Source organism: Tinamus guttatus, unplaced genomic scaffold (genome assembly GCF_059628265.1).
Source record: "Tinamus guttatus ecotype Peru unplaced genomic scaffold, ASM5962826v1 Tinamus_guttatus_pri_ptg000245l, whole genome shotgun sequence".
In the NCBI taxonomy this organism is placed as follows: domain Eukaryota; kingdom Metazoa; phylum Chordata; class Aves; order Tinamiformes; family Tinamidae; genus Tinamus; species Tinamus guttatus.
Window position 1 is genome coordinate 181,642 of NW_028288779.1, and position 25,128 is coordinate 206,769.

General features: G+C 46.4%; 1 protein-coding gene across 1 annotated transcript; it reads right to left on the reverse strand.

Moving 5' to 3' along the window:
- MCM10 (minichromosome maintenance 10 replication initiation factor) lies at window positions 1-20,993 on the reverse strand. The gene is made up of 19 exons (XM_010214276.2): window positions 20,987-20,993; window positions 19,872-20,192; window positions 18,501-18,605; window positions 17,788-17,922; window positions 17,273-17,447; window positions 16,601-16,766; window positions 15,703-15,870; window positions 10,379-10,495; window positions 9,337-9,536; window positions 7,082-7,182; window positions 5,885-5,986; window positions 5,677-5,794; window positions 4,671-4,899; window positions 3,548-3,707; window positions 2,738-2,856; window positions 1,603-1,716; window positions 727-872; window positions 503-545; window positions 1-84 (listed from the first exon to the last, which is right to left on the reverse strand). Exons 1-19 carry the CDS (start codon window positions 20,991-20,993, stop codon window positions 1-3), a joined length of 2,610 nt encoding a protein of 869 aa, XP_010212578.2.
- Between the last annotated feature and the right edge of the window lie 4,135 nt (window positions 20,994-25,128).

Below are 25,128 nucleotides of genomic sequence, written 5' to 3' on the forward strand. Positions count from 1 at the left end.
TCATTTGAGACTGTTGAGGAATTTTGGCTGTTCTTCCCCTCTTGGTAAAAGTGTTTCTCCACCAATCTTCGGACCTTTCTTCTCCTAAAAAGATGATCCATGGAGGAAAACAAAGTTAAACATGTGGCAAGGTGGTTCCCCAATAGTTTTATGACAGAAATTGTGGTAGGGCTAAATTATCTGATATACTATTGACAGAAGCTCTATACATTTTGACACTTAAAATTCTTACAAATCTAGCCAAAAACAAATTCCCCAGGAGCTGATTAAAAAAGAGGCTTCAAGAACAAAAAGCAAGGAGAGAAACAGCACCAAAACACAGCATGGAAGATTTGCTGCTGCATCTCACTGTATCTCCCAGTGCACAGAGCGACAGCAAGTGCCCAGTAAGTATCTGAGAAGATGCAGAGCAGCTTGGATTCAGGAGCAGCGATGCAAAGGGTGGGAGAGAAGCACCAAGAGAAGCAGCCGGGGTGCTCAGGACCTGCTGGCTCATTCTTACCTTGAGCATCCCGTCCCGCTCCCATTTGAAGAGGCCGCAGGTACTGAAAGAGGAAGATGGAAGGTGAGGACCGCTGTGGTGCCTAGTTATGAGGTGGAGGGTGAGGAAAAACTAGCCGCCCCCCCTTTCCCACTTAGCAGCAAGGGCTATCACTCAGTATTTAAGTGACTGCCAGGGATTCATGCAGGAGCTGCCAGCAGGGCCTGGCGAGGCTGCTCACCCACCTGCAGGGCTTCCTGGGGAGCCTGTCGAGGGAGAGCGCTCGGCTCCCACACGGACACTTGAAGAATCGCTTGAGGGCCTCGTGCCAGTGGTAGTTGTGGCTGTTCTGCACACAGGTCTCGAGAGGCTTGAAATAGGTGTAATTGCACTGCCAGGGAGGAGGGAGCCGTGAGTGCTTCGCTGGCATGGAAGTGAAGGGTCCAAGAGGAAGGCTCCCTCCCTCCTCCCATCCCAAGGTGCCTGCTGCTCAGAGAGCACTGACCAAGGTTTTGCCACCCCACTTTCTAATGCCACCCTCCCCTTCTTGCCACAGCCCTGCTTCCAGCACCACATGGGGCACAAAAGGGCCCTCTGTGCTGCTCCAGGCACATAGGAAAGCCCACAAGGGGGAAAACATGGCAGGGGCTGAAGCTCCAGGGTGGGAGGTAATTCTTCCCTCCTCTCAGTGTGTTTGGGATAGCAATAAAGTTCCATTCCTCCTTGCAGTGTTTTTTTTTTTTTTTTTTTTTTTTCCAGGCACCGGGCTTCATTTATCACGAGGGTCCTGGTACAAAACACTTTAGGAGAAGGGACTGTGAAATATGGATGCCAGGACACCAGAGTCCAGGATCCACTGGCCACTGACACAGGCATGAAGCTGAAACGCTCAGCCCAGCACTGAAGCCTGCCTTGCTGATAGCTCCTCCGTGCCTCCAAAGTCCCTTGCTGCACGGGCTGCAGCAGCCACACAGAATCAAACGTTCTCCATGTGATCCAAGTACCAAACTATGGCCCAGAGACTGAATCATGGGAGTCTGCAGCAAAGTCCAGCACAATTTGCACAGCCCCTGCCCCACTCCACTGCTGTCACTTTGGCCTCTCTGTGCGGCGCCACTCACCGTTTTACACGTCACGACTCGGCATTTCACTTCTTTAATGTTCCTCATCTTCTCTTCCAATTCTTCCTTTTTCACCAGTGGCTCGAAGTATTTTTCTTGCAGCTCAGCCTCAGCCTGTCAGGGCATGACAGAGGATTGTGGGGAAACAGACATGGGAGAAGACACCGACATCTAATCTTGGGGGAAAATCACTGGGCCTGCCTGGTACAGCCTGCAGTCTGGGAGCCAGTGAAACACCAAACAGCTATTTTTAAATTTTTTTAAATGAATATAATGGCTGTTTTTCTGTGGTAGTGGAGCACATGTATCTCTATGTCATCTCATCTGAAGTGAGAGAGTGGGAGGGTTTATGTGCTACTGAAATAAGCATACACGGATAAAACAGGGCAGGGAGAGGTCAGTAGGCAGGTGTAACGAATAGGTTTGATTCTTAGCCAAAATGTTGTTCCTCAGAAGACCTTAAAAGTTTAAAACTAAAACTTCAGGTACAAGAGATGAGGGTCATGTGCTGCTGGAGGTGCTGTTATCTCCTGGGAACATGCTCAGCAATTACTCTGGTGGAATAACACTACCTCTTGACTCATCAGTGCAACTGCTGGCTCCACCACTTACAGAAGTCCTACACTGAGGTGGCAGCTGTCTTTACGTAGCTAAAATGAGGAGAAATGAGGGACAAAATAGGCAAGTGTCCATCTTTCCTGAGGGAAAGAAAGACCTTATACAGATACAGCCCTCCAACAGGCCACCTGCTATGGCACAGCAGGGATTCAGGCAATTGGAATTGCCTGAATGGCAATCTGTCCTCGCCTGGATGAATGTCAGAGATCAAGAAGGTGAAGTCCTTCATTGGTTTTAAAGCAGAGGGCTTTCTTTGATCATCCACTGACCAGGATGCTTCACTGAATCTTTCAAACCCAAAGAAACATGATAGCAATCTGACTTCACCATGTTTATGGTAACAAAACTGATCTGCAGGCACTGCACCCTGTGTGCTTGGCATCCCTTGACCTCCTCCTTCAAGAAATGTGGTGTCTATCACATGTTTTCATGCCTGCTTCTTGCTGAAATTGTTATGGGGAAGTCCAGGCAGCTCTCTGCGTTCGAGCACTCGCTCAAGGCTGGACTGAGGCCATACCTCTTTCAGGACACCTGTGTGCATGGATTTGGCATTCAGGATTTTCTGGAACTCTTCTGATTCCAGGTAGGCCAGCTGCTCTCGCCGTTTCTTCTGGGCAGGCTCCAGTTCATCCATATCTAGGGAAATAAAAGGAATAAGTACTAGAGGCCAAACTCAGAACAAGGTTGTGATTTTTAAGCATAATCATCACAGGTGACTTTGGAAATGTCAGGCCTTTCAGGCAGATGTTCAGGTCAAACAAACAAATAAAACTCTTAACTATTCAGAAGAACATGGTAAGTTCATAAGATGGGCTCAGGAAACTAAAAGCATTTTAAAGTTAACATCAAGTCCTCTCTCAAAGCACTATACTAGGAAGTTTCACACCACTCCTGGGAGAACAATCCATGTTCTCCCCCTTACTGATCCAGAAGCTTGAATAAGATTGAGCAACTTATCCAAGGCCACACACCAAATCAGCAGTAGAGAAACTCAGGTTCCTTGATAAAATTCATGGTGAATTTTCTATTGACTATTTCATGCTCTCCCAGAAATTGTTCCCTTAGTCAAGTCACCCTTCCATTGCAGGTGCTCAAATGCTGGAGCAAAGAAATCAGAGATGAGAATCAGAAGTTTATTGCAGACAACATGTCAGTTTTTCTCTACAGGGCTGTGGATCATTTAGCTTTTGAGCGAGGATCACTACGCAGTAAATTCTTTATGTTCCAAGAGATTTAATTTGGCCTCCCTTTGTCACAGCAAATAAGTTATTAACAGTGGTGCTCAGTCCAGCACATCTTTTATGTTACAGTGACTAACGTTACATACCGTGTCTTGCTTCTGCACCCTGGGGCTGAGCAATATTTTTCTCAACTCTTTCAGCAATTTCTAGGACATCTCCAAGATCAGACCTTTTCCTCTTGACACTGTTTGGGTCGGATTTAGCAAGAATCTGGCCTTTTGCTCGGAGTCTGTGTATCGCAGCTAGCTGGAAAGCAAGAAAAAGCAGCAAATGTTTAGCTGGCCAGTCTAGCTCTCATATAGCTAGTTCCAAAGGTAGAAGAGGGAATTTCTTAAGTGGAAGAGGCAAAATCCACTGGTCTAAGCACGGAGGTGGTCAGAGAAGCACAAAAAAATCCCAGCTTTTCTGTACGTGTGGTAATTCACTACATCACCCAACCCCTGATCCCTTCCCACTCCATAAAATGGCTTTTTCTAGGGTATTATCAAGTTTGGTGTCTCTGCAGATCACTTAAACTATGGAGATTTTCGAATAAATCACTAATAATTGGGAACTAATGAGAAATTGCATAAAAGTATTCTTTCTCACCATCGCAAAATGTTAGACTCCTCCTTCCTACTAGACTTGCTGGAAAAAAAATATATTTGTTTGACAGGCAGGAGAAGAGATCTCTGTCAAGGAACATAGAAGTCAGTTCTGGCGAGGGACCAAAATTACTCAGACTTGAGAAACATCAACTTAAACCAATGGAATTCACTGTCACCTACCTGGCAAACAAAAACGTCCATAATAGCTTTCACTCACAAAGCCAAAGAACAAATTTTGCACCACGTAGTATTCCAGGAATTTCCAGCAGAAATCCTCTGCCCCTTCCCATCATTTCATGCTTGTAAAATAACCAATATGTGATCAAACCAGTTAGACTTTGAATTAGTAAAAGACACCAGCTCCTATGGCTAAGGCAGGACCTTCTTTAGTAGCTCTTCTGCTGCTCTGAAGGTTGACTACAGCAAAGACAGGAGCATGTACTTCAATACTACCAGCTGTCTGGACCAGAGGCTTACTAGGTAAAATAAAGCTTGGTTTGATTCCATGGATCAGGAATCACCAAAAGCAGCCTGTACTTGATCAAAGACTCCTCTGCTATCACAAATTCCCTTAAACTCCCCTTCTTGGGGCTCAAAATTAACATCCTCAAAGAGCTGTTACCTTTTTGGCTTCAGCCAGGCTGTCCAGCTTTGGTGCTTGAGGTGGAGACCCATCAAAGAAAAGGATATCTTCTCCTTCCGAGAAGCCTGTGCCAAGCCTGGGCCTTTGAGGTGTTGACATTTTTGCAGCTTTGGGAAACTCTGCCCCGGGTGTTGGGGAATGGAGGGAAGACTGTCTGGAAGAGGACGGAAGAGCAGGGCTGCCGGCTTTACTGGTGTTCTGGAGAAACCTTTGAGGAAAACAAAAATAATCATTGGAATAGAGACAAAAGGCATAGAAACAGAAAGGCTTAAGGATGGGATTTGAACGCCAAGGGATGCAAAAATTGTGATTTTTGACTAACTGACCTGGTACTGCTAATAAATCATGCATCTATTTAGCCAATCAGAAAAGCAAAACAAGGCTACTAAGGAACCCACTGGACTGCTGAAATCAAGAGTGACTCAGAGAAGGTAGGAGGAGCGAACAAGCAACTTATTTGCAAAACAAATGAAAAAAGAGAGAATTATCAAGTGAAGCTGGGAGGCAGGAGTTGAAAGCATTTGAAAAACCAAGTTTCTTCATAGAACAGGTAACTAAGCATTGGTGCTTGTCACAGGAGTCACTTAAATGCTTAAGTTTACATAAGTCCTAGTTGAGGTTAGGTTCACAGAACAGAAAAAAAAAATCCCTTCAGAGCTACTCTAACAGACAGTAGTGACCTTTAGCTCAGGAAGTCCCTGAGGCATCACACTTTTGGAGGCTGGAAGACTATTTAGAGGAAGTATCCCTGTGATTGTGCCTAGTCTTATTCTCCTCCTCCAAGTTCTGTTTTCGCTGATCCCACTGTCCTGCTCTAACCAGCCTCCTCCCATTACCCCTTCCCACTGCTAGGCACTGCACTGGAGCGTTTGCTTCTCCACTGAATAAACACTGGCATATTTCTATAAAAACACCAAAATGTTTCCATAATTATGCGCAGGGCCACAATAAGGGGTCCCTTCCTATGAAAGCCAGGTTGAATTACCGCCTCTGAATCTCCTCAGATCGTTTTTTTCTGGCCTCCAGCAGTTTCTGCTTCTGTTGCTTGAGCAGTGCTGAAGCAGAGACAGACTGGAAGGCGGCCCCTTGTTTAGTTTCAGCATCTGGAAAACAAAACAAAATAAATCTAATCTAATTTTTGCTGAGAAGGAGCCAGGTTGTTATCAGGAGGGGGCTTTCCGTAGGGCACATACCTGCTTTGGTCCAGTGTTTGCAGAGATTTCGTGCTCCAAAGGTTGGCTGTGCCAGCAGCTCTTTGAACTCCTCAGAGCAAGGAGCGGGTCTCTTTGCTGCACCTAAAGTAGAAGAGGCAGAAATCCAACAGATTCAGAGCCAGGGAGGGGAAGAGGCCTGCTTGAGAGGTAGTTAAGGTTGGAAGGCACCTATGGAAGGCACTGGGTCACGCTCTCCTCTCAAAGCAGGGCCAGCTCGTGCTCTAGGAGTCCCTGCTGGAGCAGAGGGGTTGGACTAGATGATCTCTAGAGGTCCCTTCTGTGATTCTGTGAACTTCTCAGTTACTTTAGGCTGCTTAAAGCCTTGTCCTCACACAGCACATTACCCTTCAGTAATTTCATTAGCTGGACAGTCCCCCCACCAGTCTTGACAGTCTGAGGCATTCCCGTTTTTAGAATGCTTGAAAGCCTTTAAATATTTTCCTTGGAGAATTAAGACCAGCTAAAAACTAGGGCCAGGACCCACACTATGCTGACAGAGATGGAGATAACTGAAGAAAATGAAAGATAGTTTGGATATTTAAGTGACATCTAGAACATATATTCAGAATACTCAATAATTCAGAATAATTTGCTATCCACTGAGTGTAAAGAGTGTCATAATATTAAGTGTTTTGCAGAAGGGAAATGGAGGCAGGGAAGATCAGTGACTTTTGACAGGGTATGATAGGAACACGCTTTGAAGACCACAAAAGAAAGGTGTTAGAAACAAGCTGGGCACTCAGGAGGCTGCCTGCATTGCAGAGCTGTCTCTGCTTTATACTTAGTATTCCTTGGATCCTCCAAGACTGACACAAGTCATATATTTTAATCAATGAAAACAAATTCTCTGGTTCAAAGTTCTCAGAGCTTCTATTTCCTACTAATCTGGTAAAGATCTTCTGTCACCATCCAGAGACAGAACCAGAGACTTAATTTAGGGGCTTCAATGATAAATCATACATGGAGGGACCCAGTTGCTTAGTTACATTTCCCTTGCAGCTGTGATCTCGAGAGAGAAAAGGAGTTTAGGTCAATTGAGAGAGCACCCTGCAAGTGGCCATCTTTGTAGCAAACCAGCTGCCAGATGAGCTCAGCGAATGACAGATTCTGGGACACAGCCACACACCAACTTGAAACTACATGATGGGAGAAGGGACCACGTGGGGTGGTAGGTACCGATTTTCTGCCTGGTTTCCTGGACAATTGCATCAACTCCTCTCACAACCAGATTGGACAGAGTCGTTTGAATTTTCTTTTTTGGCACTGCAGCTGCTGCACTAGAAAGAGGAAACAAACAAGAACATCAGAGTTTTTCCACACTTAGAGCAGGAACAGGAGCTAGTGTTTCAACAAAGCTCCAGTTGCCGTTTACTCAATCCAGATTGGATCCTCTCTCCAGTCATTCGTCTTTGGGAAGGACTGGGACCTAAATCTAATCCCAGCACATTAGTCTCCCATTTTTCCCTGGGTTGAAATACATATTTCCTAACCATCAAGCGAATACTAAATATGTCACAGTTAAACCTAGCTCACTGTTAGCTCCAAAAATGCAGAGAGTGCTGGAATTACTTCATTACTTTGGAGTTGCACAGGTTATTGGATAGCAGTGGGAAGAGAATCAAAGCAAGCACAGGGCTTGATGCAGCTGTAACTCAAGTCTTTGCACTGCTGTCTTCACTGGGATTTGGATGCAGGCCCTAACCCAAGGCTAGCATGAGATGCATGCACATCTACTGACCTTGGTGGCCACTTAATACACAGGATGTACTACTGCCTCTCTACTAAAACATAGTGATACTCTCATTTCAGTCAAGGAAAAGAATATGCCGAGTCTGGGATTAAAATACAGTGAGTCACAGCAAAATCTGGTAAGGGAACAGCACTTAAAATATCATCTTGGATACTCAAACGCTTGGGACTTCACAAAAAAATTTATTTATGCTCTGCAACACAATACTAATTAGGAGGTAGGGACACCCCCTGCTACAACCTAGCACTAGATCAAAGGCAAGAAGATGTGGTTGAGGTTTTCCTATCACATCAACTCTCTTATTGCATGAGATCTAGAGGATTACACCAAACACGAGGCAAATCATAGAATCATAGAATCATAGAATGCTTAGGGTTGGAAGGGACCTCTAGAGATCATCTAGTCCAACCCCCCTGTATACGCAGGGACACCTAGAGCACGTGGCACAGGACTGCGTCCAAGCGGGTTTTGAAGATCTCCAGAGAAGGAGACTCTACAACCTCTCTGGGCAGCCTGTTCCAGTGCTCTGTCACCCTCACTGTTAAGAAATTTTTCCTTAAGTTCCTATGGAATTTTTGATGTTTCAGTTTCCGGCCATTTCCTCTAGTCCTATCAGTGGCCACCACTGAAAAGAGACCATGACTGTCCTCTGCACTCCCTCCCTTGAGGTATTTATATACACTGATTAGATCCCCTCTCAGCCTTCTCTTCTCCAGGCTGAACAGGCCCAGCTCCCTCAGCCTCTCCTCATAGGGCAGATGTTCCAGGCCCCTGATCATCCTTGTGGCCCTGCGCTGGACTCTCTCCAGCAGCTCCACATCCCTCTTGTACTGTGGAGCCCAGAACTGGACACAATACTGCAGATGTGGCCTCACCAGGGCTGAGTAGAGGGGCAGGATCACCTCCCTCGACCTGCTAGAGATGCTCTTCTTAATGCAGCCCAGGATCCCATTGGCCTTCTTGGCCACGAGGGCACACTGCTGCCTCATGGTCAACTTATCATCCACCATGACACCCAGGTCCCTCTCTGCAGAGCTGTTCTCCAGAAGGTCAGTCCCCAGCCTGTACTGGTGTCTGGGGTTATTCCTCCCCAGGTGCAGGACCTTGCACTTGGCCTTGTTGAATTGCATGAGGTTTTTCACAGCCCAGTTGTCCAGTCTGTCCAGGTCCCTCTGGATGGCAGCGCAGCCCTCTGGGGTATCAGCTACTCCTCCCAGTTTCGTGTCATCAGCAAACTTGCTGAGGGAGCACTCTGTGCCTTCATCCAGGTCATTGATGAATAAATTGAACAGGACTGGACCAAGGACTGACCCCTGGGGGACACCACTAGCCACAGGCCTCCAACTAGACTCTGCACCGCTGATCACCACCCTCTGAGCTCTGCCATCCAGCCAGTTCCTAATCCATCTCACTGTCCACTCATCTATCCCACACTTCCGGAGCTTGCCCAGGAGGATGTTGTGAGGGACGGTGTCAAAAGCCTTGGTGAAGTCGAGATAGACGACATCCACCGCTCTCCCCTCGTCTATCCAGCCAGTAATACTCTTCTTTGATGAATGTACTTAAGTCAAAGGAACCACTAACTACGTGGAACTTCTTAAAGCTGCCTACAAGCTCACTTGTATAAGGCAGCGAAGAAAATGGTGCTTTAGCTAGAGGTAAATAAGGAGTTTTATCTTACACTGAGGCTGCGTACGCTGCTGAGGAGACGCCTCCGTAGTAAAACCCATCCTGACACAGCCTCTCCTTCAAAGTGGGATTTTTTCGAGCAAGTTTTTTGGGTACGCGGCCTCCAGAGAAGGTGGCCTGCAAATCCGCCCGCTTCGCGCTGAGCTTCTTGTACTGGGATTGCACATGATACTGACAATATTCACAGTCATTCTGAAGAAAAGAAGAGAGACCCGTTGCAGAACACTGACAATTACAACAGAGTTCATTCCCCTCAACCAAGTTCATCTTTTTGCAGCTGAAGTCACATCTCCATTGCAGCTCTCCTGTCCAGTGCAGTCACCAAACAGATCCACAACTCAGCAACGAAAAAGCAAAGATAAAATTTCACATGCTAATCATTGTAAAAAAAAAAATCCCAAATTTTGTGCATTGAGGACTTTCCCGTCCCAGGAATCTGAAGGGCATTCATTGGCTCAAGCCAACTCATGATCCGAGTGCCATTTTCTGTAGACACGAAAAGGCTTCATGCTTCTAAACCACAACTACTTCATATGAGTATATTGGTTTATTGTATAAACTATTTTTTACTATAGTTAGAGTTATTAGTACAAACCAGTGCTATCCCGAAAAGAAGAAACCAATCTTTCCCTAGCTTGCTCCTGCTTCCTCTCCAGTCCCTCACATGCACATACAAATATTCTGGAAGTTTGTGTAACACACTGGCACTGGAGCTGGGAACTCATCATGGTTAAAGTAATCTCCGAAAAACCACAACCTTTTCCACATGGAAATTCCATTTGTTTTAGCTAGGATGAGTTCCCCAGTGCAGTGCATGGAAGCTTGTACTGGCAGTAAGGGAAGGGAAAGGATATGGAGATGGGGACAGTCATGTAAGGACCATCTCCTTCCACTGTAGCACCACCCAGAGCATGGTTTCACTTCTCAGTTTCTCAATACACTTAATTAGCTACAATTTAAGACACAGAAACTAGTCAAACATGAGTGTAAAAGCAGCAGCAGATTAAGGATGTCCTAACTACCAAGATACAGACCAAGTTCACAATCTGTGTGCAGGGGTCACCGTTCTTCTTCCTGGCTTTGCAGGTCCCCATGTCCAGAGCTTCACCCATGAGGAGGATCTTCTGGGGATGGTCAACAGACAAACACACCTAGAAAGAAATTTGAGCAAAGTTTGATGAGGACCAAATGGGCTTCTCTCCAGAGGTCATTGGCTTGGGTCTGGCTCAGTTTGGTACCAATCAACAGTCATTCAGTGGTCAAGCACTAGCATCCAACCTTCTGTGATCTAGAGGCTTTGAAATGTTTCTAGCCAAATTTCAGAGCACAAACCTTCACTCAACAGAGCAGCAGGTGGCAGTCTCTACAAAACCAAAGAGCAAAAAGCCCTCTCAGCCTGGGCATGTTTCCAGTCTCAGTATTGGCAATCTGGCCCTAAAAGTCACTGATAACTCAAAAGTTTCCAGGGGGCGACTGATGGCTTAAGTCCATTGTACAACAACAACAATTTCATCTTCACATCACCCAAAGATGCTGGAGGTTGGATTTGTAGGCAAGAAACAATCTGGGCGACCAATTTTGAGGGCCATCAGGGAATGCGAAAGGGAAATCGACTGGTGGAGCTGCATCCTGCAGTCTTCCCAGGAAAGCGACCCTCAGAACTCCCCAATTCAGTCAGAAAGTCCAGTGCCCTCTTGCCCTAGGGTAGAGGGGGTGGACTTAACAGTTTCCAGGGACGACCAACAATGGAAACGGGTCCCCACTCGAGGTGGCAGAAGATCCCCTCCACAGCCCACCTCACCTCCACCGGTGACCACGTTCAACAGGTACGAGGCCCTGGAACATGTGAATCAGATAGAGGAGGCCTTGAACCAAGACCTGTCTAAGGGGATCTCTACAGAGGGGCAGTCTAATCCAAGCAGCAAGGCTGCTCCCCCTAAAGTGAGAAGGAGCACCCGGAAGAAGCGGCGGGTGATCGTCATGGGTGACTCCACGCTGCAGGGCACAGAGGCACCGATATGTAGACCGGACCCCTCATCCAGAGAGGTGTGCTGCTTGCCTGGGGCCAAAATAAAGGATATCACAGAAAGACTCCCAAGAATAGTTCAGGAGTCGGACTATTATCCTCTACTATTGATTCATGTGGGTGCTAATGATGCCATGGGGAAAATGAGGGACGTCAAGCAAGACTTCAGAGCCCTAGGGATGGCCATCAAAGGTACGGGTGCCCAGGTGGTGTTCTCCTCCATTCTGCCAACGAGGGGAATGGACTCAAGGAGGAGAAGGCGAATATGGCAGCTAAACAACTGGCTGCGCCGCTGGACCTGGCAACAGGGTTTCGGCTTCTACGACCATGGGTCTCTGTTTGATGACCAACAGCTAGTGGGGAACGATGGTACTCATCTTAGCAAGAGGGGCACACGTCTCTTTGCAAAAAGGCTGGCCAACCTGGTTAGGAGGGCTTTAAACTAGGCAAGAAGGGGGAAGGGGAGTGGCACACTGACGCGGCAAGCGGTACCGCACAGCCCAGGTCAGATGGCGGCCAGCGGGAGTATGGTAGTGGGGAAGTGAGGATAGGAAATGATCACGGAGGGTCCTCTTTCACCCCTCCTGGGAAACCTGTGGCCTCTGTTGCTTCCCTGAAATGCCTGTATACCAATGCGCGAAGCATGGGGAATAAGCAGGATGAACTGGAGATCTGTGTGCGGTCCCAGCGTCATGATCTCATCGGAATCACAGAGACGTGGTGGGATAGCTCGCACGACTGGAGCGCTGCCATGGAAGGCTATGTGCTCTTTAGGAAGGACAGGCTGGGAAGGCGAGGTGGTGGAGTTGCTCTTTATGTGAGAGAGCAACTGGAATGCATGGAGCTCAACCTGGGAGTCGAGGATGAGCGAGTTGAGAGCTTGTGGGTAAGGATTAGAGGGCAGGCTAATGTGGGAGACACTGTGGTGGGTGTCTGCTACCGGCCACCTGACCAGGACGAGGAGGTTGATGAGGCCTTCTATAGGCAGCTGGATGTTGCCTCACGGTCACAGGCCCTGGTTCTCATGGGGGACTTCAACTACCCCGACATCAACTGGGAGGACAACGCAGCCAGGCATAAGCAGTCCTGGAGGTTCCTGCAGAGCGTCGACGATAACTTTTTGACGCAGGTTGTGGAGGAGCCGACGAGGAGAGGTGGGCTACTGGACCTCGTGCTATCAAATAGGGAGGGCCTAGTAGGAGATGTTAAGGTGGGGGGTAGCCTCGGCTGCAGTGACCATGAGTTGGTGGAGTTCAGGATTCAACGAGGAGGAGGCAGGGCTGTAAGTAGCCTTGCGACGATGGACTTCAGGAGGGCCAACTTTAGCCTCTTCAGAGACCTCCTCGGTAGAATCCCATGGGCTAGTGCTCTAGAAGGAAGGGGGGCCCAAGAGAGCTGGTTAGTTTTCAAGCGGCACTTCCTCCACGCCCAGCAGCAGTGCATCCCTGTGTGTAGGAAGGGAGGCAGAGGGGGCAGGCGACCTGCGTGGATGAGCCGGGAGCTTGTGGCAATGCTCAAGCAGAAGGCAGCGGTATACAGAATGTGGAAAAAAGGACAGGCCCCCTGGGAGAAATACAGGAACGTAGTCAGGGAGTGCAGAGATGCGACAAGGAAAGCTAAGGCACGTCTGGAAGGCAAGCTGGCAAGGGACGTTAAAAATAACAAAAAAAAATTCTTCAAATACATTAACAGCAAAAGGAAGATCAGGGAGAACGTGGGTCCGCTGGAGGACGGGATGGGCACCTTGGTTACAAATAACACAGAAAAAGCAGAGTTGCTCAATGCCTTCTTTGCTTCGGTGTTTACCAAGGGCAGCCCTTTAGAGCCCCAGGCCCTAGAGGCAAGAGAAGAAGCGGGTGGAGAGGAAGACTTGCCCTGGGTAGAGGAAGATTGGGTCAGAGAGCACCTAAGGAACCTCGATACCCACAAATCCATGGGCCCTGATGGGATGCACCCCAGAGTGCTGCGGGAGCTGGCAGATGCCATAGCTAAGCCGCTCTCCATCATCTTTGAAAGATCCTGGAGAACGGGGGAGGTGCCGGAAGACTGGAAGAAGGCCAATGTCACGCCAGTCTTCAAAAAAGGCAAGAAGGAGGACCCAGGCAACTACAGGCCAGTCAGCCTCACCTCCGTCCCCGGAAAAGTGATGGAACGGCTCATACTGGCCGTTGTCTCCAGGCACATGGAGGACAAGAAGGTGCTCAAGAGTAGTCAGCATGGATTCACCAAGGGAAAATCTTGCCTGACTAACCTGATAGCCTTCTATGATGAAATGACCGGCTGGATAGACGAGGGGAGAGCGGTGGATGTCGTCTATCTCGACTTCACCAAGGCTTTTGACACCGTCCCTCACAACATCCTCCTGGGCAAGCTCCGGAAGTGTGGGATAGATGAGTGGACAGTGAGATGGATTAGGAACTGGCTGGATGGCAGGGCCCAGAGAGTGGTGATCAGCGGTGCAGAGTCTAGTTGGAGGCCTGTGGCTAGTGGGGTCCCCCAGGGGTCAGTCCTTGGTCCAGTCCTGTTCAATTTATTCATCAATGACCTGGATGAAGGCACAGAGTGCTCCCTCAGCAAGTTTGCTGATGATACCAAACTGGGAGGAGTAGCCGATACCCCAGAGGGCTGCGCTGCCATCCAGAGGGACCTGGACAGACTGGACAACTGGGCGGTGAAAAACCTCATGCAGTTCAACAAGGCCAAGTGCAAGGTCCTGCACCTGGGGAGGAATAACCCCAGACACCAGTACAGGCTGGGGACTGAGCTTGTGGAGAGCAGCTCTGCGGAGAAAGACCTGGGTGTCATGGTGGACGACAAGTTGACCATGAGGCAGCAGTGTGCCCTCGTGGCCAAAAAGGCCAATGGGATCCTGGGCTGCATTAAGAAGAGCGTCTCTAGCAGGTCGAGGGAGGTGATCCTGCCCCTCTACTCAGCCCTGGTGAGGCCGCATCTGGAGTACTGTGTCCAGTTCTGGGCTCCACAGTACAAGAGGGATGTGGAGCTGCTGGAGAGAGTCCAGCGCAGGGCCACAAGGATGATCAGGGGCCTGGAACATCTGCCCTATGAGGAGAGGCTGAGGGAGCTGGGCCTGTTCAGCCTGGAGAAGAGAAGGCTGAGAGGGGATCTAATCAGTGTATATAAATACCTCAAGGGAGGGAGTGCAGAGGACGGTCATGGTATCTTTTCAGTGGTGGCCACTGATAGGACTAGAGGAAATGGCCGGAAACTGAAACATCAAAAATTCCATAGGAACTTAAGGAAAAATTTCTTAACAGTGAGGGTGACAGAGCACTGGAACAGGCTGCCCAGAGAGGTTGTGGAGTCTCCTTCTCTGGAGATCTTCAAAACCCGCTTGGATGCAGTCCTGTGCCACGTGCTTTAGGTGTCCCTGCGTATGCAGGGGGGTTGGACTAGATGATCTCTAGAGGTCCCTTCCAACCCTAAGCATTCTATGATTCTATGATTCTATGATTCTATGAATTTTAATGTTGCTCTGAGTTTGTACTTTTTAGTTAAGAGGAGTCATTCTTATCAATGATAATTAAAAGAGCCCTTACATTAAATCTGCTATGCCTTTCTACTCAGCAACATATTTTCTACTGCTTATTCATGTGAATTTAAGCAGTTACACAGCCTTATAGACAGAGATTCTTCGTTTTTCCATTTTGAGGATTTTAAATACAAAGCACTACATTGCTGTTACTAGATTCAAAAGTTACCAGTCCATTATAAAGATATTTAATGATTAACTTGTTAGCAAAATGAAGCCATCTTAAATGTTTTGATACATAAGGAAAAAAAATAGTTCTGCATTTAAAGTAATTGATTAAACAATTGAAGTTCTATGTATTAAGTTAAAGATACATAAGATATCACTTGTTTAATAAGTCGAACATTGCTTATTCTCTTTGCAGCCATGATTTTAGAACCAGGAATCATTTTCCAATCACATCTCACACTTAAATTAGGAAAGGGAAATGGGTCTCCCACCTTTTTCAGCTCTCCAAGTTGAGGGACCTTTCAGCTGAACTAGGCAGTGCACTGAAGAGGCTGAGAAAACCTGCAGTGCAAACACATTCTCTCCTTTTGTGTCCCTGGGAAGTTAACCACTTCAGTCAACTCTGATTTTAAATCCTTAGTGGGACTTCTTGAAGTTCAGTCTTCCAAAAGAGCAGGGGCAAATATACACTATAAATTTTTTGAATGAAATTTAAACTAGTTCGGCAGACTACTACAGATTCACCCTTACTGTGGTAACTCTCAAACAGATTTCAGGAAGTTCAGCCACGGATTTTTATCCGCAGCTGATAGGCAAGTGACAAATCCTCTCACCTCATCTGAGCCCTCTTTAGGTTTCATAAGATTAGCATTGAGCAACCCAATGACTGTGCCTTGGTCGGTCTTCCAGTGCTCTTTGTGGACGTCACCAAACAAGAAGAGCGAGACACATTGGTTGAGATCTCGTAGGTCATTCAGCCGCCAAATGCTGAAGGTTCTGCCCTGTAACAGACATTCACTCTCCTTTTAGCTCTCCATAAGGGGACCCTACTGACATCCCCTTTTGCTGTTGCTTTGAAAGAGTTATTTTGATATTTTTTTAAATTTTAGAAAATCTCCAGTTTTGGGCTTCTTAAAGGCCAAGACAACACAATAACAGCATCAACAAAAGTGGCTATAAGAGCTGTAATAGACACTGCTGCTATCACTAGTTTTCCTGGTATTAATAGCCAGGCTGCACCTCTGCTCACTTGAATACAGGTTTTAACCCCACTGAGCAAATGAAACCAAGATGTACCCAGATCTCTGCTTTATAAATTACTTTCTATATCATATGTACAAAACAGAGGACAAAATGACCTCTAGGGAAATGAGGGAAGGAAAATTTGCTGGCACGTTTAGAACAAGAGATTTTTCACTGTCTAGAAAGGGACACTCACACCTTTCACTTACACCAGCATTTAGCAGGTAAAGGCAGCTGAGCAGATTTAGCGATTTATGCCGTGGCCAATTTTTTTACAGTAATGCTCAGGACAGCAGCACCAGTTCAGCTAATAACTGAGGACTGAGACCAGCATCACTGCATGAATCCAGATGAGCCAAGACATTTAAAAGAAAAGTTTTCATTAATTTGTTGGATCTGGTTGATGAAACTAAAAACCTAATTAGTTTCTCAGGGAAGATAATCAACATTTCACTGGTTCTGAGTGAGGGATACATTGAAGTTACTTACGTTATTTGAGCTCTGAGGAGTGACCTTCCTTACTATGACTCCAAATGTTACCCAGTCCGTTTCCTCCAGATTTTCTGCAGCAATTTTGCTCTTTATTTGGGACAGTCTGATGAGCTTCCGGTTGGCCATTTTCCTGTCCATTTCAGCTGATGAAACCCGGGGTTTTCTGCATGAAGCAAAAACATGCAAGAGAACACATCCCTTGGCATAAATAGGGCCAATCAAAAAACATCTAGCACAGCAAAAATGTCTTTAAATTCCTCAAGTGATAGCTGGCAATTGGCACCTATCCATCCTCCACCATTGCAGGAGACTCCTTGCAGCTCTCCTTAGTGCTCTGCACCTGCGAGTCACAGCATTTGCACTGATCACACACTTTGTTCTTTGTGCAAACACCTGCAGCACAGCTTCACCTTGGGCCTGCATTTATTCTGTTTGTTTGGGGAAGAACTGAATACCTGAAGGGTTTGAAATCCAGCATGTTTTCTGACAGACACAAGCACTCAGAGACCTCTTGCCACCACACCAAGCACAGGGAACCTGGAATGTCCCCCGAGGGCACGTTTTGCTCTGATCTGCACAACCAGTGCCTGTTCAGACCTTGTACACATGCACTGCTTCCCTCCTCCACCCCTCAGGACATCCCAGGACAGGCAGTTTTAACCTGCTGACCTTAGTCTGAGTCCAGAGAAGGTCTCTACAGACACTGGCTGAGCTGCTGCGCTGGAGCACGCGGGCGCTTGAGGAGTTTTCTCTCTGATCCCTTTACTGGCTGTGTTCCCTGGTGCAGACTTGAGAGGCTGGAAGGCCATACTGAGAACTTGCCGTGGAGGAGGAGTCTTGCTCTCTTAAGTGGGGAAAAAATGAGGAAAAAGTTTCAACAATGAAAGAAAACATAAATAACACCACCTTACACATAACCAGACACAGGAATCTGAAACAGTTAAGCAAAAACTTCTAATCATCTAGAAACAGAGAGTTCCAGATCAAGCAATGTAAAAAGTACATTGATCACAATCACAATAACCAACTTTGTAATAAGCTCTGTTTTCCTGTGACCATGTTGCTACTGCTCCACTGGCTCATGCAAAACTAGCCAGGATGTGTCCATGCTGCTGCTGTGAACTAGGTGCCTTTTGGATGAAAACTCAGCAAGAGCTTAGTGAAAAGCAGACTGAGAATGGTACCTGCTGGGGACATTTTGGATTTCTGGATCCGTCGCTTGGCTGCTGGCAAAGGACTGCCCAGCTGGTCTGAGAAACACGGTGACTCCTGCAGCTTCTGAACTTTCCTTTCCTTTAAGGGATGACAGAGTGATTTACCTGGCCAAAAAAGTAAAAAAATATATTTTATGAGATCTCAGTATCTGGCCTCAAATACTAAGAATTACTCAAACTAAATAATTCTTTGAATAAAAACTCAAGTCATGGTCCCACATGGAAACCCTCGCACAGAGTTGCCAGCACTTGAAATGCAACAGCTGGAAAAGCCCCAGTGGCTCTTTCTACTTCCCACAGCTTGTGGTTTCAGTGACATTTAGAGTTTTGTGTCATCAGGGGAAGAACCATTGGGGCTCCCCTGCTTTTCAGTTTTATCATTTTCTGGACATATCAACACGTGCCAATAAGGACACTTCCAGCAGAAGAGCTCAGAGCTCTTCAGTCACAAAAGATGCCCCCTGCATTATCAACCCATGATACAGACACCAAAACTGCAGCTCAGTAATTTCTTGCATTGTCACAGCAGTCTGCAGCTGCAGGATACAGTCTGCACGTGAGCACACCAAACCACCATCCCTCCTTACTACCCAGTGCCCACTTTAGGATTATCTGGAGCCTTGCCGAGAAACTGCAAGCTGGGAGGCCAGCAAATCAGAAAATCACTTCATTAGTCTCATTACCAGGGGTTTTCTTCTCAGGCTCCGAGCTGGATGGCTGCCCAATTGCAGTCTTTTGCAACTGCTCCTGTAATGTCTTCATTTGTTCTTGCAATTTTCTCAACTCAGCTAGCAAAGAAAGGGGAACAGAAAAGAATAATAAAGAAGACAGTACAAAGTCATTGCAAGAGATTTATGAGACCCCTAGAAAACTGGCCGTTTCTCTACATCATAGGAATTTAGAAGAGAACTAGAGCCAGGATACAGTTCGAGATCTAATTCTGGATAGTTCAGCGAAGGGCCACTATCCAAAATAGCCAGGAGCTGACTTTTCTCATATAAATATTTTGCTTCTGCACGGCACTTTGCTGGCCATGTTGCATTCATGTTTGCTACTGAACATCAAATAATTTCAATGTCTGAGGATTGCATTCTTTGGCATAGAGAAATGTTTCCAGTATAATGAAATATATTGTGTGTGGCCTGGGCAGCCTAGGAAGGCTCTGCTGAGATGGCAGAACCTCCTGTACGGATGCAGAGATGTTCCACACAACAAGGCAGAACTTGGGATCTCATCAATGTTCCCTCTCTGTAAAACAGGTTTATGGTTTGAGTCTGTGTAAAATTGTTTGGGGGATACATAATGGCAAGAACACTTGCCTTGAGGTCAATTTTTCACCAACTTTCGTGAAGCTTTACAAAGCCCATCCCCTAATTACATGGGGGGCATCACACTATCACTGCTGGCTCAAAAATGAAGTACATCCCTCTAAGAGAGATGGCCAAAAGAGGAGCTCTAGAAAACAGAAAAACTGAGGTATTTTGAGAACAATAAAAAACAAGTTCAGCAGATCATTAAAGCCTTGAGGGTCCAGAAATCCCTCTGATCTTCTTGTCTTTCTGAGCAGAGCCAGTAGCTCTGACTTGATCCCTAAAAATACCTCTCAGCCAAGCGCAGGGACAAAGATCCACAGGACCCAGTTCTGATAAACCACAAAGTGGTTTAGGACCATTAAAAGAGGAAGACAGAGTTGGGCTGGTAAAAAATGTCAGAAAGACAGCCCTGAGGACAGAAATAACATTGCTATTTGTCAGACAAGGTACAGGTCCATAGGTAACGTTCTCCATGTTATCTCACTAGAAGCTCAGTCTCCCTGGCTTACTCAATCATCACTCTCCCTTTTGGGACAATATGTATGGCAAGTTTTGCCAAATGAGCAATGAAAACTAGATTTAAACTGCTCTATCCAGTATTTTTCATAAGAAGTGTCAATATATTCCCTATCAGGGCATCATCTGACCTAAATTGAGTCACTCTAGGCCCTATCTTCTGCTCAAAAGCTCTGTGGAAACAATACATAAAACAAATCGGATCAAATACGCCGTTACAGAAACCTTGCAACTCTTGGTTGGTTTTCTCTTTCGCCTGACTAGGAGCTGAAGCAGGGACAGCTTCTTCCACTTCCTCCTCTTCCAGCAGGTCACCCACATCTCCAAACAAAGCAGCCAAGTTCTCCTTCTGTTCCTCGACCGCGCTCTCCTCTGCATCGGCCTCCTCAGTGTAGGATCCATCATCCTCTGCATCGAAGAGCTCATCGTATTCGTCTGGTTCTCCTCCCTCCTCCTCTGGGGCACCTTCCTCCTGTGGAGGATTTGCCTCCTCGGCTGCATCACTTTCTTCCAGGAGGGAGGCTAATAGATCCAAGTCATCATCAGCTGAGGCAGAAATTAAGCTCAGAGTTACTTCTGTTCTGCTAGAGGAAAGCTGCTATGGAATAAAACATCCAAGACATTCTATTAACAAGCTAATAGCAACCAGAGGTAAAACAGAGCAGCAAGAGCTGTTTTTGAAAAAGCTCCTTCATCTTTGGCTAAAGGAAGACAAAGGAGTTTCGTGCTGCCTATCCGAATGGAAATGTGGTTGCAGACAATCCCAACCTGTGATCCAAGCTGGTGGTCAGCAGAAAGGTTGCAGGACACTTATTCCTGGCTTTTCCTCCTAGGCAGCTGTTTGCACAACAGCTTCTGCTATAAAGAAAAGCCTGGGGATCTGTAAAGAAATAGCCTGGATCTCTCTAGAGTCATCAGCTGCAAAGCTGGCAAGAGAGCATAAACTTGGGTATGTTTTGCTCCAGGAAAAGACCAGAGCAGCAAAGAAACACCGAGCAGAGGGTGTGGATAGATAATGGATAAAAATAATGGAAGATAATGGAAAAAAAAAAAAAAACAAGCACAGAAAGAACAGGAACAGAGCAGAACTGAAATTCAGAGCACACCAAGCAATGTATTTTAGCCTTTGCTGCAGAACAAAACACAAAATCAGAAAAGCATCAGAGCAGCCTCGGAGGGAGGTGGCACTGAGGAAGCTAAGGGGGAACCTCAAAGACTTTTGTGAGGGAAACAGTAGAACATAATCTCCACTGCCAAAAACTTGAGGAAATTTTATAAATATATGAACTTTGAAACTGATTTACTGGTCCGAGGCCAAGAGTAGAAAAGTAAGATCTTACCATCCATGATTTCACCAGAATTTCTTCAAGAGTCCCTCAGGGAAAAATATTCTGTGTTAAAGGGAGAACAAAAGTCAATAATGCTAAAAAGGATGGAGTGGTCAAGTGAGGGTACAGGAGGTCAGACTCTTTACTTGGTAATTTGTAGAGCACTCACTCATTTTCCCTTGTGAGAACTCTGGTAAATTTATACTCCCCATGTACACTTGCTACACCTGAGGTTGATCTCTGCTGAACTCCCTGAGCACAAGAGCATAACTTCTACAAACAAGCTCCCTCACTACTAGAAATTTTAGGAAACATCTTAAAATTTCATGTACACGATTTTTTTTCTAAAAATCATGTACCAGATTTCAGCCTTGCCAGTCCTGCATCATAATCATGATTTGCATTTAGCTAAAGCAAATCTTCCAAAAAGCACTCAGTTTTCATTTGAAAATGTTGGGAGACAGTGAAACCCTAGTACCTTCTTCCAAAACAGTTCTTGTTCTTACAAGTGTGCGTTCTGGAGACCAGGTACAGGGCTAGATAAACCCTATACAAGCATTCTTCAGTGGCTTTTCATGAGAGTCTAGTAGTGCTAACATCAGTGTTAGCACTGGGTGAAAAAAAACAATGTTAATTAATAATAAACCATCTCTCTTTGAATCTTTACAGCAGGGTCCACATGGAAGGAGCTGATCTGCATGCTGTGCCAATGAGTGAGCCTCAACATGTCCAGGAGAAACAGAAAGGGCGCCTGTGCCCCCCACAGTGTATCAGATTTGAGGTGTTGCAAGAAGCAGCTCAGAGCGAGAGCAAGGGAGCGAACAAGAAGCGCAAGAGCAAAACAAGCTGAAGCTGCAGAGAGGCTGTAACGCGCGGCCCGGCTGCACAGCGGGGGTGTCCGGGGGCCGTACCCGGGTCTGCCACACTTCACACTCTCCTCTTGGTTGTAATTCCAGGATATTTATTTCCAGCAAGGAAAAGGACTCTCCATGCCACAGGATCCCACGATCTCCCTCCCTGGGAGACATTCCAGCCCCCTTTGGCCAGGGAGTCTCCCATCTCCTGTATCCCTCCATTCCCAGTCAATATCCAACCCCCCTCTCCCACCCCAACCAGGATCCACTCCCAGGGGGCACCTGATCCCTTCAGGCCCATTCCAGGAGATCCCTGATCCTGGCCATGCTCAAACCCAGGAGATCCTTCCCACCCCCTTCCCGGGAATCCCATCACCCTTCACCTAAAAGGGGGATCTCTGACCCTCTCCAGCCCAACAGATCCCAACGGAGGCGCCAAACAAGATTCCTGATTCCTTTCACCACCTTCACAGGACATCCCTCCCTCCCTCCCTCCCTCCCCGCTTCCCGGGGAATCCCTGCTCGCTTCCACCCCCAAATCTGGCGGATCCGTTCGGGGACTCCCAGCAGATCCCCGTTTTCTCCCCCGCTTCCCTCCCGCACTTACCACGGCCCCGCGCTCTTCAGCACCCGCCAAAAATCAACCGCGCTCCGCCCCCTCCGCGCATGCGCGCCCGCGCGCCCGCCCTGCGCACGCGCCTCGGCGCAGCCGCCATCATTAGTCCTGGCAGCCCAGCACCACCCGTCGCCATGTTGGTGACGGGCGGTTCGTGTCCCGCCGGGATCAGGGCCCGGGAAGGAGGCGCTGAATGACGTCACGGGGGGAGGATGACGACATCATGGCGCTGCCATTCGCCTCAAGCTCCCGCTGCGCTGCTTCCCCACGAGCATTAAGCGGCACCTGTGTTAATTCCACAAATTACAACCTATGTACTGTTTCCCTATGCACTGATAAGATTCCATAGTCGCCTTCCATATTTCCTCAATTTGAGCAACCACGGTTCTCAAAAATACATATTTCCAAAAATACACTGTTTCCACTGTTTTTGTCCCTACCGGCTTGCATGAACTATATACAGAAGTTACACTGAAATTGCCCAAAAATCAAAGAGGAATATTTGAGCTGAGATTCCATGGGGTTTGCATTAAATCCACCCTGTAAAATAATTTATTTTTTTAAAAAGGAGCATATCTCTGCTTTTTAGAAGATTGCTGTTAAGATTATGAAAGATGAATTATGGAATGAATGAATTATATATAATGCAAACACAATATAATGTATAATATAAATGAACATTAGATCTGCTGTCTTACCCTAGCTCATGTCTGCCTGTTATTATTCCTGTGCTTAGATCCCTGTTTTACTGAAGGCTCTTAAAATGATTATTTTTTTGACTTGACAAATGCGTAATTCCCACTTTGGCCTTTCACACGCATGTGCAGTGTTTTTATTAAGGTTAATGCTTCTCAGATGAAATCGGCTCTAATATCATTCTTTTAGTCTGATTTTGGGCATAATAGCAATCCAATCAAATTTTGATCATTGCCAAATCCATAATGTTCACAAAGCTCCAATAATAAAATGAGATTCAGGGAAAAAGCCCATAAATCCTACTATCACAAGGATGTAATTAAAAGTCAATAAGAGATTGCATCTGCTGAGAGTGGTAGTAATTGAGGAAGGTTGCAACGAAGCCTATGAATATCTCTTCACCGCAGATTTCAACACTTGCATTGATGGAGCTGTGGGATAAGCTATAAGTAACAGAAAACAAGGATCCTGAGTCTACAGTAGATAATTAAAATAACAATGTCAACCACCAAAATAAAAACTACTCCTTATTTCACACAGAGGAATAAAAAAGGATTATTTTTCCCTTGTATTGGTAGCTGAAAATGCATTGACAACATGACACAGCAAATGTTTGTATTTTCCCTTGAAAATATACAGAAGAAATATTTTCTTTGGTCCAGGAAACACATGCAGGTATTTTTCATATGTATATTTTAAGAATATTCATATGCATAGAGTGAAATGTAAGTGTTCATAGAATTGAGGCCTTGGTTTTAAGGTAATCGGGTCTAGGGAAAAATAGCTTCTATTTCAGGCTCAAAGCAAAATACTGAGACAGCAAAATTGCTAGTTCTGCTACTGATCTGTTTAGTGTGTTTTCTCCTCTGTGATCCTCCTTTTGGACCTTCATCCACAGGGCAGTTCTGAAAAGAGCTTGTTTACAGAAACAAGTTGACATGAGAGTGTCATTTTGGGGTTAACATGAAGAATTAAATTCACAGGTTTTTCTCTCTCATAGATTGTACCACCATTATAATGTTGGTCTCAATTTCAAGGAAAACCAGCATATCATCAGATGTGCACGACCTGTTCTTTACCATCATATTTCTTCTAAATGGGTGACGGGGGTAGTGAACCATGTCTTGGAGGTGACCGTGTGACTCCTTCACATAGAATCACACAGAGCCACAGGATGGCTGAGGTTGGAAGGGACCTCTAGAGATCATCTAGTCCAACCCCCTGCTCCAGCAGGGACACCCAGAGCACGTGGCACAGGGTGGCATCCAGGTGGGTTTGGAAGATCTCCAGAGAAGGAGACTCCACAGCCTCTCTGGGCAGCCTGGTCCAGGGCCCTATCACCCTCACAGGAAAGAAGTTCTTCCTCACATGGAGATGGAACTTTCAACTTGTACCCATTACCCCTTGTCCTGTCACTGGCCACCACCGAGGAGAGTTTGGCCCCATCCTCCCTACATTCAGCCCTCAAGTACTTGTACATGTTGATCAGATCTCCTCTCAATCTTCTCTTCTCCAGGCTAAACAGGCCCAGCTCATACACAGCATTCAAGTCAGGGCATGAGATGTGGAAGGAAACTTGCTGTAACTTACTTTGCTGGTGCAGTGTTTGTGGAAAAGGGTCTGTCCATTTGTAGCTCCACAGCGACAATTGCTTTCCCCTTTTCTGGTTTATGTGGTAACAGAGATACGTGTTGTAACTGAATTGTGTTACATGATTATCTGCATGGGAGTAGATGCTGTTTTCAAATGAAAAAAGAAATAATTATACTGAGTTCTCTCCCACCTTCTTTGTCCTTCACCTGATTTACCTAATCCCTTGCTATTCTGCATAGCTCCTGTGATCATAACAAGACACTATTTTGCCAGCTCAAAAGTTTTTGTGCATTTGGTTGGTCTCTCTTCCCTGCCATTTTCTAACAGTGCAAATATTAGTTGCTTGCAAAACAAACTGAACTCTTCTTTTTCATGGATCCCAGAAATTTCCTTTA

Bases quoted from the DNA above. Each gene is read 5' to 3' on its own strand.
- MCM10 (XM_010214276.2), bottom strand. The intron at 15,871-16,600 runs GTAAGTAACTTC...TGTCTGTTACAG, and splicing joins CTCCTCAGAGCTCAAATAAC to GGCAGAACCTTCAGCATTTG. The intron at 546-726 runs GTGGGTGAGCAG...TTCCTCTTTCAG, and splicing joins CTCCCCAGGAAGCCCTGCAG to TACCTGCGGCCTCTTCAAAT.